This window comes from Marmota monax, unplaced genomic scaffold, assembly GCF_021218885.2.
Source record: "Marmota monax isolate L192 unplaced genomic scaffold, Marmota_monax_Labrador192_F-V1.1 WCK01_AAM20220418_F8-fsc00065, whole genome shotgun sequence".
Lineage (NCBI taxonomy): Eukaryota > Metazoa > Chordata > Mammalia > Rodentia > Sciuridae > Marmota > Marmota monax.
This window is the reverse complement of record NW_026694038.1, coordinates 7340842-7356114: the sequence shown is the minus strand read 5'-3', so window position 1 is coordinate 7356114 and position 15273 is coordinate 7340842. Positions and strand designations below refer to the sequence as shown.

The 15273-nt window shown below is 38.3% G+C and overlaps 2 protein-coding genes across 7 annotated transcripts in view; one reads left to right on the top strand and one right to left on the bottom strand.

The window, feature by feature from the left end:
* The window catches only part of Gsap (gamma-secretase activating protein), a 162926-nt gene that overhangs the window by 73398 nt on the left and 74255 nt on the right, over positions 1-15273 (bottom strand). For all 6 annotated transcript variants that reach the window (XR_006856080.2, XM_058585495.1, XM_058585498.1 and 3 more), the window contains exons 24-26: positions 5209-5304; positions 2972-3042; positions 2447-2541 (exon numbers count right to left, since the gene is read on the bottom strand). Coding sequence is in view for 5 of the 6 variants with exons in the window: in XM_058585495.1 (XP_058441478.1) it covers positions 2447-2541; positions 2972-3042; positions 5209-5304 (262 nt within the window). In the remaining variant the exon portion in view is untranslated. The remainder of the gene's footprint in view (positions 1-2446; positions 2542-2971; positions 3043-5208; positions 5305-15273) is intronic.
* LOC124106480 (RNA-binding protein 27-like) lies at positions 8613-14930 on the top strand. Its single transcript, XM_046464096.2, is given in 2 exon segments — positions 8613-9791; positions 9794-14930. Coding segments are annotated over 2 exon segments (3114 nt in total). The 5' UTR covers positions 8613-8776; the 3' UTR covers positions 11893-14930.

Here is a 15273-nt window from a genome sequence, read left to right as displayed (position 1 = left end):
ATGGATAAAGAAAATATGGTTTATTATATGTAATGGATTATCATTCAGTCCTAAAGAAGAACAAAATCTTATAATTTGAAGGAAAATGGATAAAGTTGGAAAACATCAGAAATAATCCAGGAACAAAAAGACAAGTATTGCATGTTTTCTCTCATATGTAGAAACTAAAAAGAAAAAAAAAAAGACTACTAGGGACCAGGAAGGGGTGGGGGAAGAGAGGTAGGAGAAGGGAGGTGGACATGATCAAAGCTCAAAATATGCATGTATGGAAATGCCACAATGAAACCAATTAATTTGTATAATTATAACCCACTAAATGGGAGAAAGTACTTGCAAACCTTATATCCTGTAAGGGGTTAATATCCAGAGCATATAAAAAACCTCAAACAACTCAGAAGCAAAAAGACAGCCTAATTAAAAAGTGGGCAAGGAACTTGAACATTTTTTCCAAAGATGACAAACAAATGGCCAAAGATGCTCAATATAACTAATCATCAGGCAAATATAAATTAAAGCCACAGTAAGACATTACCTCACACCTCTTAGGCAACCATAACAAACACAAGAAAAAAAGTGTTGGTGTTATGGTTTAGATGTGAAGTGTTCTCTTGAAAGCTTATGAGACAATGCAAGAAAGCTTAGAGGTGAAATGATTGGGTCATGAGAGCCTTAATGTAATCAATACATTAATCCCCTAATAGGAATTAACTGGGTGGTAACTGTTGGCAGATAGGAAGTGGCTATAGGAGGAGGGTCACTGGGCATGCCTTTAGTATTTATATTTTGTCCATGGAGAGGATAGGTGGCTCTCTGCTTCATGATAACATGTCCTGAGCCACTGTCCTCCACCACACTCTTCTGCTATGCTGTTGTTTCACCTCAAGCCCCAAGAAGTGGAGCTGCCATCTGAGGACTGAAATCTCTGAAGCCATGAGCCCCAAAATAAACTTTTCCTACTCTGATTGTTCTCTTCAGATCTTTCAGTCACAGCACTGAAAAAGTTGGTAAGAATGTGGAGAACCCTTTTACCCTGTTGGTGGGAATGTAAAATGGTGCAGATCCTAAAAAATAGTGTGTAGGTTTTGCAAAAAAAAAAATTAAAACAGGGGGCCCGGGGTTGTAGCTCAGTGGTAGAGCACTTGCCTAGCATGCGTGAGGCACTGGGTTCGATCCCCGGCACCACATAAAAATAAACAAAGGTAAAGAAAAACAATCCTACATTTAAAAAAAATTAAAACAGAACTACCATATAATTCAGTAATCCCACTTTTGAATATATATCCAAAAGAATTGAAATCAAGATCTTAAAAAGATCTGCACATGCTCATTGCCACATTATCCATAATAGTCAAAGTATGAATACAACATGAAGTTCCACTGACAGATAAATGGATTTTAAAAATGAAGAATATAAACATAATACTGTTCAGTCTTAAAAGGAAAGAGATCCTGCCTTACACAGGACGAACACCTGGGTGAACCTTTTAGAGGGCTTCGTACTGGTTGAAATAAGTCTGTTACAAAGACAAATGCTTCATGATTCCACTTACATGAAGCATCTAAAATAGTCAAACTCATAGAAACAGAATAGAAAGGTGATTGCCAGGGGCTGGGAGATGGAGAAAGAGGAAATGCTCTTCAACAGGTTTAAAATGTTTCTGTTATGTAAGATGAATAAGTTTTAGAGCTAGAACACTGTGCCTATGGTTAATATTGTATTGCATGTTTAAAAATCTACTAAGAGGGTAAATGTCATGTTAGGTGTTCTCACTATTAAAAAAGTAACATAACAAACACAAGGCAGTTCATAGCAAATAGGAACTTATTCATTTCTTATTATGGATACTGATTTATATATACATCTTAACTAGATTCTTTATAATCTTTGTAACTGTTCTAATTTCTAAGATTACCTGGCATGAAATGTGCTCTACAAATGTTTGCTGACTAAATGAACAAATGACCACTTAAATGAATGGATTGCATTCGCATATCCTAAGGGTGTTTTGAAGCCTGACTTGGTCCTGTTTCAAAATTCTAAGGGAAACACTTAGTTTCCAGTCACTCAAGAATCAGCTTAATTCTTGGCACAGAATCACTTCCTCTCAAGGGGGAACCTCCAGACATCTCCATCAGATAAACAAGTTCTGAAAACCTCAGAGAAAGGGCTCCCTGGTTCAGTCCCACTGATTCAAATTTCCCTAGAAAATTGCACAGGGTCAAGTCTTCTTCTTGAAGGTAGTCACAAGCTACAGCACAGTTGAGTAGCCAGGGTAGGTCTGGCCAGCAGAGACCAACCTCAATGCCAATCTCTCACAGTGACACACTGTGAGACACACAATTTCTAACAGTTATCATGAAATTCACAATGTGCCAATGTCTGGGGACCAGGTGAAAAAGAAAGAACAAATTTATTACACCAAAGGACAAAAGAACCCAGACTTACCAGGAGGCAGAGGTAAAAATAAACTGTTAGTAGCTTCCAAAATCCTGGTCATGATGTGAAAGACTTCAAATTCAGCAGCACTTCGAGGCCTATTGCTGGGAAAAGATAACAAAGCAGCATGTCAGCAGGCCTAAAGTCCCATCTGCCCCAAGCAGTGGCTCCGAGTATCACACAGGGGATCTGCTAATTGTGAAATGCTAGGCCCTGCAGAAAGCTTCATAAATATGACAATGACCATCAACCAAAGGCCTAGAATCTAACCAGACAGTAGGCTCATAAATTATAAATTGTATTAACTGAAATTCCCCCTTCATAGCAGTAATCCTGTGTCTCTCCCTCTTCATCAACCATGCCAGAGAAAGAGGATGGCTAATGTAAATTTAAATGCTGAATTGATGGGGCGGGGATTGGTGAGAATTGCTTTGAACTAGGAAGTTTCAAAAAGGCTGTGCTAGAATAGGTAGCCATCAAAGTTGTTGCCTGTTTGTTCATCATGATAAAGGACAGTGGGAAATACTTGCGTACAAGTGGAGAACAGAAGACTGAAGATCATGCCTCCTCCAGCAGGTTTCCACTAGGTGGCAAATGAGATCCAGCTAGAGGGCAGAAAAGGGTGTTCACCAACTGCTCACATGCTTTCCCCCAGGCCCCTCTGGCTGTCCCTACACAGCTCTGACATCTGGCATTCACACTGTGCCCTGACACAGAACCAGCTTTTCTGAGGTCAATTCTGAGGCAGAGGAATCCAAAACAGAAAGATTGAAAATGCTTCCCAGAGCCTAACAGAGCACACTCTGTCTGTGCAGGAAGTGCCCCCAGTGAGCCTCCCCAGCTTGGCAAACTGGCCCCACCATTCACACTTACAGACCCATCAGTGAAGGTCAAGTGTCACTCAGTTTGCTCTAGGCCTGTTACACCACAAGGCCCAAGAGCTAAAAGCCAAAGAAAGAAAACATAGTAGAATAGAGGTGTGAGCATGAGCTGTGGGAGACTAATATCAAGTCCAGGTTCTGTATTTCACCATCTGTGTAACCCTAGGCAAGTTACCTTTCCTCCCCAAATCTCAGTGTCCTCATCTGCAAAATGAATTATTATTTAGCAGAGCTATTGTAAGAATTAGCACCATTTATGGTTAATACATCGTAATTGTAATCAACCAAAGTAGATAACCTTCTTTGTCTTAGAGCTCTACTCAGAAACCTATTCTAATTTTGCAGCAAGCTTGTCAGCAGTAGGGCAGTCTCCAGTGATGTCAGCCATGGATTGGTGCATCGCACATGCAGGCTAAGAAAAGGAACAAGTCAGAAAATCTCCATAGAAGTACAGGCACACACTATCGCTAGTGATTTCTTCGGCTGAAATCAAGATAACATGTAAACAACAATCAAGTGCTGCTGCAATGTCCTTGATATATTTTAGAAAAACTACCCAGTCGTCCTCAGAGGAGAAGAGGAGGTATGGCTGGTTGCTGCTGGGTAAGGGCAGGGAGATTTGGCCTCAGTGATTGCAGATTTAGGAAGTCAGGGACACTGAGATTTCTGAGTCTACATATATATCATATCCGGGCCTACTAATTCTAGCAATAATTAATGCAAACTAGAATAGTTTGGAAGGTGAAATTTAAAGTCAACAGAAAGAAGGGTGATAAATGGATGCTAAATAATTGTGTTATAAGATAGCAGACTTTCTAGGAAAGCAAGTGAACATCAACATGAGTAAGATCAATATCATTTTCATGAAGTGAGCCCCCTTGCTATCGTTTTACTGAGAAGGAAAATTATTTAGGGGAAATTCAATTCCTCATTTGTAAATATCAGAATATGAGAATGCCTAATATCTCCTAAAACATTAAAAATTATGAAACTTAAAAAAGTGAAACTCAAATCTTTCTATAGAAATTCAAACATGATATTTAAAGACAGATTAACGATTATAATAAGGTGAAAAATCTTAAAATTAAACTTGAAGAGATTAAATCAGCCAGATCTGATAAACTTAATGACTCTTCCAGAGCTCACTGCAAAAATGTTTACACATGGGCTCTTTTGTATAGAGGTCTTATCCAAACTTGGAAAAATAATGAAGCATTCTTTCTCTTTCTCTATAAATATATTTTTTAATTTGTCAAAGGATATTATTTCTGTACTCTAAACAGAACCAGACTTAACTTTATGTGCTTTTTGGAAGACCCAAGGTACCTTAAGTTAATTCGATCTTGTCACATCATTTCTATTTACAAATGAACTAGTGTTATTAACTTGTATTACACAATTTCAATACATGGCTACCAGGTAATGCACTGCCATCTCATCAGCAAGCTCACCCTTGGTAGTATTTATGCAACTAAGCTGGAATCTGACCTAGTAGGGCTGTTGGAGCTAATTAAGAACTGAAGTTCAGGTTCTCTCATGTCTGCATAAATCTCCAGGCACAGAAATCACTAGTTAGTGTTTAATAAGGAGCTGGGAGTTGCCAAGATGAGTGAACATTTGGCAACCTTCCTAAATTCATTGTTCTATGCCTCTTGAAGTACATGACCACTAGCTGAAGGGAGGGCAGTAAATCACTTTCAAAACCAACTTCTCATTGTTTATTGTTCTTATTTCCCTTTCCTCAGTCTTTAGCACCAAATATACTGGTTTAAAGATGGGATATCTTCTAAAATCTAATTTGAAAGACACAAATATGCTCACTGAACTATATCCTGAGATTTATATACAGGGGTAGGGAATGAGATGGAAGTAAGAAAAAGTAAATCCAACCAGTTTTGAAACGTAGTCCAAAACCATCTGTTCAATTTTCTTCTTTTCTACACCTTGTAGGTGTCTCAAAAGATGCTCTCTCAACTCAGACACCATCTGAAAAGAGAATATGCATTTAGTTAAGCCCCAACTACCCACTCACACATGGAATTGACTTGAATTAGAACCATTTATTAACATTACTTATCAACATGAAAATTTCGGATCTGAAATCCCACCAACAGATGCATAACTCTGAATATTTCTCTGGTGTTATGGTTTTCCTCAAGAGGAAAATTATTTACAATTTACCCAAAGGCCAAGGAGCCAACGAAATCAGTTCCTAGGCCCTGATATGAATCCTCCAAAGAAGCCTGTGGAGGTCACCAACTTGGAAGTGAAAGTGAACTTGACCTACCAAAGAATTGGAATCTGTTCCTGGATCTCTGGGGAACCAAAACAAACAACTCTAAGCACAGAATGACTGTGTTGAAGGGGAAATGATTTAAGGCATCTGGAAGGATAGAGGCAGTAATGAAAAGGAAGTGCACCATGTAGAGCACAATTTCTCATATTTCTGGTTGTATATAAAGTATATTTACACCATCCGTGTCTTCATACATGTACTCAGGTTAATGATGCCCATTTCATTCCACCATCTTTTTTACCTCCTGCCCGCTCCCTTCCCCTCCACCCCTTTGCTCTACCTAGAGTTCTTCTAATCCTCTCATGCTCCCCTTCCCTACCCCACTATTATGAATCAGCCTCCTTATATCAGAGAAAACATTCGTCATTTGGGTTTTGGGGATTGGCTAACTTCATGTAGCATTATCTTCTCCAACGCCATCCATTTACCTGCAAGTGCCATGATTTTTTTCTCTTTTATTGCTGAGTAATATTCCATTGTGTATATATACCACATTTTCTTTATCCATTCATCTACTGACGGGCATCTAGGTTGGTTCCACAGTTTAGTTATTGTGAATTGTGCTGCTATAAATATTGGTGTGGCTGTGCCTTTGTAGTATGCTGTTTTTAAGTCCTTTGGGTATAGACCAGGAGTGGGATAGTTGGGTTAAATGGTGGTTCCATTCCCAGCTTTCCAAGGAATCTCCATATTGGCTGCGCCAATTTGCAGTCCCACCAGCAATGTATGAGTGTGCCTTTCCCCCCACATCCTTACACTTATTGTTGTTTGTGTTCTTATTAGCTGTCTTTCTGACTGGAGTGAGATGAAATCTTAGAGTAGTTTTGATTTGCATTTCTCTAATTGCTAGAGATGATGAACTTTTTTATATGTTTGTTGATTGATTATATATAATCTTCTGAGAAGTGTCTGTTCAGGTCATTGGCCCATTTATTGATTGGGTTATTATTTTTTTTTTTGGTGTTTAGCTTTTTGAGTTCTTTATATACCCTAGAGATTAGTGCTCTCTCTGATGTACGAGTGGTAAAAAATATGCTCCCGAGATGTAGGCTCTCTATTCACCTCGCTGTTTTTTTGTTTTGTTTTGTTTTTGCCAAGAAGCTTTTGAGTTTGAATCCATCCCATTTATTGATTCTTGATTTTAATTATTGTGCTATAGGAGTCTTATACAACAAATTAGAATTAAAAATTTTGAAAAAGAGATATTAAGAAGAAAAAAAGATCTTAGTAAATGTTAGTTATTGTTTTGTGTGTGTGTGTAGGAGTGAGGATAAGCCAATAAGTAAGAAAATACCAGTTGGTGATAGGTGCAATGGAGATCATTAAAATGGGAAGGTTTCAAAGCAAGTAAAGCAAATGCGTAGTTACTTTAGATTGGGTGGTTTAACCCAAGATAATGCTATTTGAATTGAATTCTGAACAAAAAGGAATCCTGGCAATGCTTACTCCAAATTCAACAACTTTAGCCCTTGAACTAAATCTGGCTGACAACCTGATATTGAAAATAAAGGTTTTTTTGTTATAAAAAAAAAAAAAAGAAGAAGTGCATCAGGTGTGTCCCTCTGCACAGCAGCTGTAGACACTCATTCCAGCCCTGATGTGCATAGGTAATGATTTACTCATTCTAGTGCCTGCCAACCCACTTGCTGACCCTGCAGTTTAACACCTTTGGGCCTTCCTCCTAAATGGGCAGCATGTCCAGCCCTTCCCACCTTTTGCTTTTCTTTCTCTCTCCTCTTTTTCCTTTTTGCCTAGATTCTCTGTTCAGCAAGAGGTCCTCCTAGCTGGAGATCTTTGTACCAAGAAGCAGCCCAGGACAACTGTACAACTGATGTCATCATACACATATCTTCTATTTTAGCAGATTCCCTCTGAGGCCAAGATGCAGTGCTATCATATTTCAGATCAGTCTCCTGCATGCATTAGTTGATTTGACTTTTTTTGTTGTTGTTGTTCTTAATTGGTACTTTATTTTTTATTTATTTTTCATTACAATCCTTATTACACATATAGAGCACTATTTTTCATATTTCTGTACATACAGTATATTCATGCCAACTTATGCCATTATACATGTACTCTTGTTTTTGTATTGCAATTTCAACATACCTTATATACAAACAGAGATATGAAAATTTGTGGTATATATGTGATTTGACTTTTTAACACATTAACTTTTTTCTGCTTAAGAAGCATTGCATGCTTTTGCATACTTTTTTGACTTTTCCACAGTCACCATAAAGTTTGAATTTTAAATCATTCTCTTTTAAAATTCTTTTTTTGTTATTGTATTTCTTATACCTTTATTTTACTTATTTTTATATGTTGAGGATTGAACCTGGTGCCTCACACATGCTAGGCAAATGCTCTACCACTGTCTACACCCCAGCCCCTTAAATCATTCTTAATCCTGCCACCTACATTGTTTTTTACCCTTTTCTTTCTGACCATGGACACCCATTCTAATGTTTTGTAATCTCCTTTGTTTTTTCATGTTATAGTTTCTTTATGTTATTAATCTTGCGGGGGTGGGTACCAGGGACTGAACTAAGGAGCACTTGACCACTGAACCACATCCCCAGCCCTATTTTTTTGTATTTTATTTAGAGACAGGGTCTCATTGAGTTGTTAAGTGCCTTGCTTTTGCTGAGGTTGGCTTTGAACTCATGATCCTCCTGCCTCAGCTTCCAGAGCCTCTGGGTGTGCACCACTGCTCATTAAATATTTTTTTATTGGAGCTTTATAGTTATACATAGTTGTTAGGTTCATCCTGACAAACTCATACCTGCATGGAAATCAATTTCAGTTCATGATCCCCCCTTTTGCCTTCCTGTCCTCCCTCCTCTCCCATTCTTCCTCTACTCAATTTTCTTTGCACTCATCGATTTTTTATTTGATTGGTTATTTATATTATGCTATCCTTCCCTGCCCCTTTCTTTTATTTACTCTAGCTTTCACATATGAAAGACAACATTTGGAGGTTGAGTGAGGGCTCTTGGGTTAGTTCCTGTTAGGCCCCAGCCAGGGGAGTAGGTTGAAGTCTCGTAAGATGCCCGGTGGGCTAAGATACTGGGGGTTGTGAAGGGAGCGTGAGGAGGCGGCGAGTGGAGACCCACGGCAGGCCTGAAGAAGAGCGGCGGCCGAGCCCGCCTTCCCTGCACCATGCTCATAGAGGATGTGGATGCCCTCAAGTCCTGGCTGGCCAAGTTACTGGAGCCGATATGTGATGCTGACCCATCAGCCTTAGCCAACTATGTTGTAGCACTGGTCAAGAAGGACAAATCTGAGAAAGAATTGAAAGCCTTTTGTGCTGATCAACTTGATGTCTTTTTACAAAAAGAAACTTCAGGTTTTGTGGACAAATTATTTGAAAGTCTCTATACTAAGAACTACCTTCCACCTTTGGAACCAGTTAAACCTGAACCAAAACCACTAGTCCAAGAAAAGGAAGAAATTAAAGAAGAGGTTTTTCAGGAACCAGCAGAGGAAGAGCGAGATGGCAGAAAAAAGAAATATCCTAGTCCCCAGAAGACTCGTTCAGAATCTAGTGAACGAAGGACACATGAGAAAAAAAGAGAAGATGGCAAGTGGAGGGACTATGACCGGTACTATGAACGGAATGAATTATACCGTGAGAAGTATGACTGGAGAAGAGGCAGGAGTAAGAGCCGGAGTAAGAGCCGAGGCCTGAGTCGAAGTAGAAGCCGAAGTAGGGGGCGCAGCAAAGACCGGGATCCAAATAGGAATGTTGAACACAGGGAAAGATCAAAGTTTAAGAGTGAAAGGAATGACCTGGAGAGTTCTTATGTGCCTGTGTCTGCACCACCTCCAAACTCTTCTGAGCAGTATTCCTCTGGGGCACAATCTATTCCCAGCACTGTTACTGTGATTGCACCTGCTCACCATTCTGAAAACACAACTGAGAGTTGGTCTAATTATTATAACAATCATAGCTCTTCCAATTCTTTTGGTCGAAACCCACCACCAAAGAGGCGATGCAGAGATTATGATGAAAGAGGATTTTGTGTACTGGGGGACCTTTGTCAGTTTGATCATGGAAATGATCCTCTAGTTGTTGATGAAGTTGCTCTGCCAAGTATGATTCCTTTCCCACCCCCTCCTCCTGGGCTTCCTCCTCCACCACCTCCTGGAATGTTAATGCCTCCAATGCCAGGGCCAGACTTCCTGTTCCACAAGGACATGGTCAACCTCCACCTTCTGTTGTGCTTCCCATACCAAGACCACCCATATCACAGTCAAGCTTGATAAACAGTCGTGACCAGCCTGGGACAAGTGCAGTGCCCAATCTTGCACCAGTGGGAGCAAGACTACCTCCTCCCTTACCCCAGAACCTCCTTTATACAGTATCAGAACGACAGCCCATGTACTCTCGTGAACATGGTGCTGCTGCATCTGAGCGACTTCAGTTGGGGACACCGCCTCCTCTGTTGGCTGCTCGTTTGGTGCCACCTTGAAACCTCATGGGATCCTCCATTGGGTATCATACCTCAGTCTCCAGCCCCACCCCTCTGGTCCCAGATACTTATGAACCTGATGGTTATAACCCAGAAGCTCCTAGTATTACCAGCTCTGGTAGATCACAGTATAGACAGTTCTTTTCAAGAACACAGACACAGCGTCCCAACCTGATTGGTCTAACATCTGGAGATATGGATGCAAATCCAAGAGCTGCTAATATTGTCATCCAGACCGAACCACCAGTTCCTGTTTCAATTAATAGCAACATAACCAGAGTAGTTCTTGAACCAGATAGCCGAAAAAGAGCTATGAGTGGTTTGGAAGGGCCACTCACAAAGAAACCTTGGCTGGGAAAGCAAGGGAATAACAATCAGAATAAACCAGGATTCTTGCGAAAGAATCAGTATACAAACACCAAATTAGAAGTCAAGAAAATCCCTCAGGAATTGAACAACATTACCAAGCTCAATGAACACTTCAGCAAATTTGGAACGATTGTTAATATCCAGGTTGCTTTTAAGGGTGATCCTGAAGCAGCCCTCATCCAATACCTTACCAACGAGGAGGCCAGGAAGGCTATTTCTAGCACAGAAGCAGTTCTAAACAACCGATTTATTCGAGTCCTGTGGCACAGGGAAAACAACGAGCAACCAGCACTGCAGTCCCCAACACAGCTTCTCCTGCAACAGCAGCAAACATTGAGTCATCTCTCACAGCAGCATCATCACCTGCCACAGCACCTTCATCCGCAGCAGGTGCTGGTGCCCCAGTCTCCTCCTCCTTCAGTGCACGGAGGTATCCAGAAGATGATGGGCAAACCACAGACATCAGGTGCATATGTTCTTAACAAAGTTCCTGTTAAACATCGTCTTGGACATGCAAGTGGTAACCAGAGTGATGCGTCACACTTGTTGAATCAGTCCGGTGGTGCTGGGGAAGATTGCCAGATATTTCCAAGTCCAAGCCATCCAAAAACGATTTACAGCTCCTCAAACTTAAAGACACCTTCAAAACTTTGTTCAGGGTCTAAATCTCATGATGTTCAAGAAGTTCTTAAAAAAAAACAGGAAGCAATGAAGCTGCAACAAGATATGAGGAAAAAGAGGCAAGAAATGTTGGAAAAACAAATAGAATGTCAGAAGATGCTGATATCTAAGCTTGAAAAAAACAAAAACATGAAACCAGAAGAAAGAGCAAATATAATGAAGACTTTGAAAGAGCTTGGAGAAAAGATCTCACAATTAAAAGATGAATTAAAAACTTCTTCTGCAGTCTCCACACCATCGAAAGTAAAGACAAAAACAGAGGCCCAGAAAGAGTTATTAGATACTGAACTAGACCTTCATAAGAGGTTATCCTCTGGAGAAGACACAACAGAATTACGGAAAAAACTCAATCAGTTACAGGTTGAGGCTGCACGATTAGGTATTTTACCTGTGGGTCGAGGAAAGACCATGTCCTCTCAAAGTTGAGGAAGAGGCCGAGGCCGTGGAGGAAGAGGGAGGGGCTCACTAAATCACATGGTGGTGGACCACCGCCCCAAAGCACTAACAGTTAGGGGATTCATTGAGGAGGAAGAAGATGAATTACTTCAGCATTTCTCAGCTGCAAACCAAGGGTCAAAGTTCAAAGACCGTCGGCTACAAATATCATGGCACAAGCCCAAGGTACCATCTATATCCACTGAGACCGAGGAAGAAGAAGTCAAGGAAGAGGAAACAGAATCCTCAGATTTGTTCTTGCATGATGATGATGATGAAGATGAAGATGAATATGAGTCTCGTTCATGGCGAAGATGAAATCTGATGCAAGCTGTATAATTTTTAGGAATATTGTTTAGAAGAACAACTTTTTAAAATTATTTAAAGAAGTCAATGAGCCAAAAAAATTTTTTTTTATTTTTCTTTTCAACACAGTAGATTTAAGGACAGCAAGTTTGCTATTTAAACACATCTCATAATTGTACATGATATTAAAGCACCAAAGGCCTAGTGACTTTTATGCAGTTGTGAAGATCCACAGGAATGACATGGATAATCTCTAGAGCCTTATTTTCCACACCACCTGTTTTTGTTGCTATTGGTGTTGGATTATGATGTAAATGACAGGGTGTTCAGAAATTTTATTTTGGATTATAATCTGATAAAATTTCATTAAATGTCAAAATCGCCTGGAATCTCTTAACTCTCAGCTATTATGAATGGGTCGTCAGACAGTAGGAGATATTTGTAATTAAAATACCCTTTTGCTTTCAAGAGTTGTCTTGGAAGAAAAGTAAATTTAATTTTTTTACTGTGGAGCAGCCCAATTTGTATTCACTCTCAGTTTTTTCAGGGTTTTTATGTGCAGTAGTACTATTTCAGTGAAAATCACAACAAACTCTGTTCTCAAATGCTACAAGGCAATGGTAGCTAGCTACGAGGTATTTCTATCCTCATATTAATAACTCCTAAACTTTTCCTGCTGCTGATCTTTGCTTTGATATTTAGTGAATTGGTTCAGTTGATCCCCTTTTTTAAAAACTCAAAATGTAAAAGGCTTTCACCTGTTCACCCTTTCTCGTTCCCTGTTTTCTTCCTGTTGCCTTTTTAGTCATAGGTGTGACTTACCCATTATTGAGATGAGTGATTTAGTTGGGCCATCAAGAGTCATTCCCCAATAAAAAGTTTTAAAACACCACCTTGATAAATAAGTGATATTTTGATAAATAAAAGGGGAGAGTCACCAGCTTCTCCCCCCACCCCTTAAAGGTTCAGTTTAGTTATAGTTAGACAAAAGGGTTAAAATGTGTCTGAAATTCTTTTCCTAAATTTAAACCATGATGGTGAGGTGACTGGGGGTAGGATGGGGGTGGGGTAGGAGGCTGGGTATGCTAATAATAAATGGGAGTCATAACTTGACTTTGATCAGATGACCTTATATTTTCGTAATTTTGTAGCTTGTTGCTATCCATAAACATATGCATCCTTTAGTAGACAGCTTCCTTTACTGTGTGCATTTTTACTGTACACTGTATAGTATATCTGTTAAGTAAAATATATATGTAAATTTATGTCCTTGTGTTCTAAATGTTAGATGGAAAAGCAGAGGAGCAACACTACACTGTATTGACCCCTAGGGAAATAAAATGATTAATGTACATAGGATGTTACTTTTTCAAGGATATACACATCTGTGTTTTTATATGTGTGTGGTGTGAAAATTTGAAACCTTTTGGCTTCAGAAGGTTCTTGGTGATCACTATATCAAGGATTTTGTTTCCTGAGGTAAAGATTTGTTTCTGAAAAGAGAAACTATTCACTAAGAAACTTAAAACCTTCAGGACTCTAGATTTACGTAGCTTCAAAAAGTTAAATCCCATGTTCTGATCATCCTTTTCCTTCTACATATTTTCCTGGAATGATGTGTCAAACCAGGGTCATTTATAAGTGCGTGTAATTTTCCCTTCATAATAAGGACTTCCTCTTTCTAGGTTATTGTTATATTTCTGATAACACTGAAGCTAAAATAAGCTTATAAAAGAAGGAGAACATTAGAATGGGGTACCTAGAATAAGCAATCTTGCTCCTTACTCCTCCATCATCTCTAATGAAATTTTCTTGATGTCTGTGGCTCAGTCAGTATATATTTTGAAAGATTCATTGTGGTGAATATTTTGAGTCCTGACAATTTAAACGTGATAGAGGGAACAAAGGATTTATATATTTTTTGTACAAAGTTTTTTCTTAAACTGTATAATTTTGTAAATAATTTGTTTGTTTTTTTTCTTTTGTGTACTAAAACTACCAGCGTATAGATTTCAATAAGAATTGTTGTATTTTTGTATTTGGAAACTGAAAATTACAGTAAATTAATGGAGCTGTAAGAAAATTTTCAGTAGACTGACAGTTCAACAGAATGAGATTCCTTTTCATATGATTTTTTAACTTCAAAGTTGACAACTGTACTCTCACTATAGAGTGAGTTGAGAATTTCTTTGACTTTTAGTTACTGGGGGCAGGGGATGAAAGAGAAGGGTGCTAAAGTGAAGAACAGATAGTTTTTTTCATTAAGGTTTGAGGTCGTTTCTATAAGACTTCATTTTCAGTGTACCTTAAATAGAACTAAAAAATATTAAAATGTCGTAAATGTTCTAAAACATGCTTGATTCTCAAATGAATTCAGAACATGAATTAATTATATTATAAAATTTAAGATTAGTATTAAGTAGTTGAATACACACACACACACACACCACACACTTTTTCCCCTTTGGGAATTTTTTTACCGGCACCCTCTCAAACTCTTAGAATTCTCTAAAAAGCAAATAACTACCATGACTTTTTTTTTCTTGACACCTTTATTTACATAAATAATATACAACATCAGAGGCAAATTCTGCTGTTCTTCTTAATGTGTAGTTGATAAGCAATAAAAGCCATCAATATGGCTAGGTCAGGTTGAGTTACTGGATTTCTGCCCAAGCCTAAAAAGGTAACCTTAAGGAATACAAAATTTCTCTCAATTTCTTCATATTGGGAAAATATTGTCACCAGCTAAGATGATAAATTGGAAAACAGTCTTGTTAAAGTGAAAAAGGTCCATTATGATGGATCATTATTTCAAAAAAAGAAGAAAAAAATCATGTGAAAAGGAATAGTGGTTCCTCTTGATGTATAGTATGCCTGTATTATAGTTTTTACAAAATTGTGAACTTGTGTAATAGTAAAATAGGAGATATTGTTGAATTTCTAACTGTTTATACATTTAAATTCATATATGTAATGTTTGTTTTATTGATTACAATCTGAATTTCTAAGAAGCATGTTGACTTTTGCAATAAAGATGCAATATGGAATGGTTCACAATTGGGAAAAAAAGAAAAAAAATGAAAGTATTACAAATTTAAGAATTCAGAAAATTTATGAACCATTCCAAAAATTATAACAATCACCAAAAAAAAGAAAGACAACATTTGACCTTTGAGTTTCTGAGTTTGGCTTATTTCACTTAGCATGAGATTTTGCATTTCTATTCATTTATTAGCAAATACCATAATTTCATTCTTTTTAGGGCTGAGTAGAATATCATTATATATTCTATATATACACACCCATATATACACATATATGTGTATGTGTATATATGTACATATATACACATATATAAAATGTGTGTGTGTGTGTGTGTGTGTGTGTATA